This window comes from Silene latifolia, chromosome Y, assembly GCF_048544455.1.
Source record: "Silene latifolia isolate original U9 population chromosome Y, ASM4854445v1, whole genome shotgun sequence".
In the NCBI taxonomy this organism is placed as follows: Eukaryota; Viridiplantae; Streptophyta; class Magnoliopsida; order Caryophyllales; family Caryophyllaceae; genus Silene; species Silene latifolia.
In genome coordinates, this window is record NC_133538.1 from 253,690,452 (window position 1) to 253,695,901 (window position 5,450).

General features: G+C 38.9%; 2 protein-coding genes across 2 annotated transcripts; both read right to left on the reverse strand.

The window, feature by feature from the left end:
* Nucleotides 1-281: 281 nt before the first annotated feature.
* Nucleotides 282-614, reverse strand: LOC141630464 (uncharacterized). Its single transcript, XM_074443279.1, has one exon. It carries the CDS (start codon nt 612-614, stop codon nt 282-284), a length of 333 nt encoding a protein of 110 aa, XP_074299380.1.
* A 45-nt stretch (nt 615-659) lies between these two features.
* On the reverse strand, nt 660-1,148 carry LOC141630465 (uncharacterized). Its single transcript, XM_074443280.1, has one exon. It carries the CDS (start codon nt 1,146-1,148, stop codon nt 660-662), a length of 489 nt encoding a protein of 162 aa, XP_074299381.1.
* Between the last annotated feature and the right edge of the window lie 4,302 nt (nt 1,149-5,450).

Below are 5,450 nucleotides of genomic sequence, written 5' to 3' on the forward strand. Positions count from 1 at the left end.
AACAAGTAAGAAAGTTGTCCTTATTTGTGCCCAAAGTTTTGAACCATTTACAATGTAAGGAAACTCGATTTTCTTTCTTATTTTGTTATGCATGCAACTAGATCTAGCATCAGTAAATTAATGAGTTAATTGATACACTATTAGAAGAGTCTAATAAGGGTTTTTGAAACTTTCACCTCGATAATCGTGTAAGGTCCCGTCCACCTTCAGTGTAGTTTCCTGGGAAAGAGCTTGTATCGTGAGTTCAAGAGTAGTACTTTGTCTCCCTTGTGTAGAGCTTTTTACTTGATCCTCTTGCCCTGAAGCAACTTGGTCCTCTCTTTGTATATCTTTGCATTATCATAGGAATGGAATCGAAATTCTTCCAACTCTTGAATTTGGAGAATCCTCTTCTCTTCGCTTAGCTTAAGGTCAAGATTGAATTCCTTGATTGCCCAATATGCTTTGTACTCTAGTTCAAGCGGGAGATGACATACTTTTCCATAGACAAACTTATATGGTGACGTCCCAATAAGAGTCTTATAGGTCATTTGATAGGCCCAAAGTGTATCAACTAGCTTCATACTCCAATCTTTGCGGTTCTTGTTCACCACTTTCTCCAATATTTGCTTCATTTCCCAGTTGGCGAATTCAACCTGTCCACTTATTTGGGGATGATATCACAAACCCGTCCTATGTTGGACTCCATACTTAGTCAAAAGAGCGGATAGTTTCTTATCATGAAAGTGGGTTCCTCCATCACTTATCAAAGCTCTTGGCACTCCGAATCGCTGGAATCTCATTTTCTTCAAAAGATTGGTGACCACTTTTGCATAATCGGTTGGTGAGGCAATTGCCTCAACCCATTTTAAAACATAATCAACGGCTAAACGTATATACTTGTTATCATAAGAAGAGATGAATGAACCTTGGAAATCTATTCCCAAAACATCAAAGACTTCCGCTTCTAGTATACCACTTTGGGGCATTTCATTCCTCCAAGAGATGTTTCCCGTCCTTTGCCAATTATGACAACGGAGCATATAACCGCTAGCATCTTCAAACATGGTGGGCCAATAGAATCCCAATGGTAAGACTTTTGCCACCGTTCTTGATGCCCTCCATATGGTAAGGAATGGCAACCATTTAGGACTCCTTCCACTTCCCATTGTGGGACATACTTTCTTATAATCCATCACTACATGCATGTTGGGTCATCCCAAAAGTACCTCTTAACTTCAAAGAGGAATCTCTTTGTTTGATTGTGATTCAAATACGGGGGAATCACTCCTCCCAGTGTGTAGTTTGCAAAATCGGCAAACCATGGTGTTGTTTGTAAATCGAGTTGAGTATGGATTGCCATCAAAATTCGGAGGAAGTACTCCTTCTCATTGGGCTCGAACCCTAGTCTTGATAGGTAATCTGCCACCACATTATCCGCTCCCTTCTTGTCACAGATTTCCAAATCGAATTCTTGTAACAATAGGATCCATCTTAGCATATAGGGCTTGGCTTCTTTCTTTGACAAAAGATGCTTTAAAGCACGATTATCCGAGAAGACTATCACTTTGGATCCAATCAAGTAAGACCGAAACTTGTCTAATGCATATACTATGGCAAGAAGCTCTTTCCGTTGTGTCATAGTTAACTTGAGTGGCATCTAGAGTCTTGCTTATATAGTATATAGCATGTAGAGCCTTCCCATCCTATTGGCCTAAGACCCCACCAATGGCATAGTTGCAAGAATTACACATCACTGCAAATGGTAGATCCCAATTGGTGGTTGAATAATTGGTGTCGACATCAAAGTTTCCTTGATCCTATTAAATGCTCCAACAGACTCATTTGAAAAATGGAACGGGGCATCCTTAAGTAAAAGTTGAGTGAGGGTTTTAGATTAGGAGCTTGTACCCCACTTTTACAAGGATGAATGATACCTTCCACTTTCATTGCTTACTCATAAGTGAGTTAAGGATTCTTTTAACTTATGCACACAAACTTTGTAAATGGTGAGAATGATCTTAAGAAACCAATTAGTTTCTCAAGACAAAAAGACACTGCTTAAAAGCACAAAAAACGAAAGAATTTAATTCAACAAAAAATATATGGTCCCCGGCAATGGCGTCATTTTAATAGTCGTTAAGTTGTCACTAAATCCTATTAAACAATATTTATCACCCAACAAACAACTTAGCAAGTAGTAAGTAGGGGTAGAACCCAAAGGACAGTTAACTATCAAATTAAGTGAATTGCAACGTTTAGTAAGGTGCTTGTAATAGTGTCAAGGGTGTCACAATTGATTGGTATGAGTTGAGTGGAACAACTATAACTAACACAATTGAAATAAAATGTAAACTTAATAAAAACAAGAGCAAGTAAGTGAAATAAGGGTGAAATAAATATGAGAAAAACACTATGGTGTCATGGGTTCATAAGGGTGATTAAATGGTAAATCCAATGGTTATGAGTTTGGTTTGGTCATGGTCATGGTATAGTAGAGGCGGAACTTTTGGTCTTGCGGCTCATAGGTCGAGTCGGGTTAGCTTCCGCATACACCCGGTCATTACACTAACTTAGTGCATGGTCTAGCAATCCTCGAGGCTTCCAATCTTACGGGCTTTGTTGAATAGATCGAGAATAGGTTGTCAATCAAGCATTTCATCAAACATAACATATGCACTAGGGTAGAACATACAACAACAATTTAATCAACTAAATTAAATCATGAAGTATGGATCTACCCTTTAATCATTCCCACTAATCCCCCATTAACCCTAACTAGGAGACTACTCACTCATTATCATGTTGATCATGCAATTAATGTTTTCAAGCATGATAGCAATAGTAAACATGATGAACAAACTAAGTAAATAACAAGGATTAAAAAGAAATAAAGAAGAGATTAAGGAATTATACCAAACTTGAGGAGATGAACAATAATAATGATGAATAAAATAGAAGAAACCCTTTGATTAATGCAGAATTGCAACCTTCTTTAATTACAACCCAAGAATTCTTTAATAATAAATCTAGATCTAAGAATTATTGTGGAAAGATTAAGCTAATTGACAGATTAAGATGATAATTAAAGTAGTTGTTCGTAATTATCCCTCTAATAATGGCTATGAACCCTAATGGAATGAGGGATATTAATACTAATCACAAGGTTACAAGGATAATTAAGTAAATATACTTATAATCCAAAGGCGAAGAAACAGTGCCCCGCCCGGGTTGTTGCTCAACCCGCCGGGGTTAGTAGTTGATTATGGGAACTCTACCTGAGAACCTGTCAGGGTTGGGTGTAAACTCCCATTTACCAAGGAGCCTTAACAAGACATTCCCGAGTAAATAAGGGTGCTACCATCTCCATTGCCCGAGGTAGTACATATCAAAAGAACCATAATGAAACATTTTATTAAATCATTACAACTTACAGCAGAAATAAAAGTATACAACTCATTTACTCAAACAAAAGTACAACTGGTGGAAAACTACGAGCATCTACAACCATTAAACTCAATGTCACTACGATCCCTCTAAAACCTCCCAACAGCCAACCAATGAACATAAATCACTTGAAAGTCTTACTGCTCACCATTTGCCAGCAATATCAAATGGAGCACCGTTGACACAGACAAGACAGAAAACAACCAAACAAACACCACATATGGTCGGTAACATAATACAATGCGAGTAGAAACAATAATGCAATAGTCATCACAAATATACACCACGATCCATCTCGTTCACCAACTTCAATCCCCATAGTAACCAATGGCTCTCGTCACAACGAGTAGCTGGGTTCCCATCGCAACAGGTAACCCACCCATGCCGATGCCAAACCGCAACGTGGACATCAAATCCCCGCTCATCGCAACGAGTGAACCCAAGCTAGTTAACATGCACATCCCCCTTGTGACGGGAGTCACAACAGGCGAAACAAGGGGGTGAAACCATCTCTCGACAGGGCTCACAATATCTACCTCATCACCTCCAACGTCCACAATCATAATAATCACAATAATCAAACACAATAATATGACACAATGACAACAACCACAACAATGCAGACATTTATAAACTGTACTTAGTAGAGAAACCCTACCTTTCGTGAACTTCATATTAATAGCAACAATCTCGTCAATGCTTAGTAAGTATTAACATCATCACCTACAACATTGATTATGCCATATTATTACACTATTAGAATCGAATTAATCGATTAGTAAGTATTCACAAACTTACCACAAGGACAGCTAGACTTTGACGATGAGAAAGGTCTGACTCCATGAATCCACGCCAATGCTACGCCCTTCCTGAAACGAGATTCGTTGTGCGAGTTGATAGGATGGTGAGGGCTAAAGGGATAGGGAGAGAGAGTAGTTTTAGGTTTTAGAATGAAAGAAATAATTTTATGAAATGTTTTAAGTCGCAGCCTTAACAAAACATTATATCACGTTGCCACTAGCCCACTCGGTCGAGTATGGAGCATACTTGGCCGAGTACTTTGCACTCAGTCGAGTGCCACAGACACTCGGCCGAGTAACCCTTACTTGGTTGAGTATTCATTCTCCAATGCACTATAACTCCCCCTCCCCTCCCCCCCCCCCAACTAACATCCACCAAGGATCCCACGAGGTCACAGGTCGGTCAATGGCCCCTAATAGGACGGGTATTTCAGTCTTCCCTCCTTAAAAAGAATTTCGTCCCCATAGTTCGTCCCACATGCTAAACAAGGTTACAGAAATACACCCAAGGGACACATGGTATTAAATATGAATCACAAGACCGCAACAATAATTATAAAGTATGATCATGCTCAATCCATCCATATCACAATTCCAATACCACCCACTAACATCGTGCCAAATTCGTAACCATCATATGAACACCAATACGACTATGTCACCAAACATCACATGCCACATACGAATACGACACACTATGTCACCAAACATTACATGAACATTACATGCTACATATCCCAATTACCTTCTTCAACTAAAATAATTAGCAAAACTCTTTGCAGTTACCAGACTTACGTTTGTCGCGATATTATCTACCCCCGTTAAAAGAACTTCGTCCCCGAAGTTCACTCCAAAACAGATTGGGAAAAGGGAAAACATGTTGAACCACACATAATTACGATATTAATGTGAATCGATGTAAACTATAATTAGTGTATGTAATCAAATGGCAGGTAACAACTCGAAACATCTAATATAGTACCCACGTCACCACCACATATATATCCATACTAATTCATATTCTACTTCTGGAATGATTCCCAATCACATCATTAAAGCATCACATGCATAATGCTAACACCGCCACATAACATACCCATTGTCGAACGTGAAGATTTAAACTGGTCAAAATATTACATACACTTATAATGAGATAATGAACACAACTATAGAGTCCATCCTTGGGGTACTCGGCCGAGTATCATCGGACACTCGGCCGAGTTC

Excerpts from the sequence above, each read along its gene's own strand:
- LOC141630464 (XM_074443279.1), bottom strand. The coding sequence starts at position 614 with ATGAAGCAAATATTGGAGAAAGTGGTGAACAAGAACCGCAAAGATTGG.
- LOC141630465 (XM_074443280.1), bottom strand. The coding sequence starts at position 1,148 with ATGGGAAGTGGAAGGAGTCCTAAATGGTTGCCATTCCTTACCATATGG.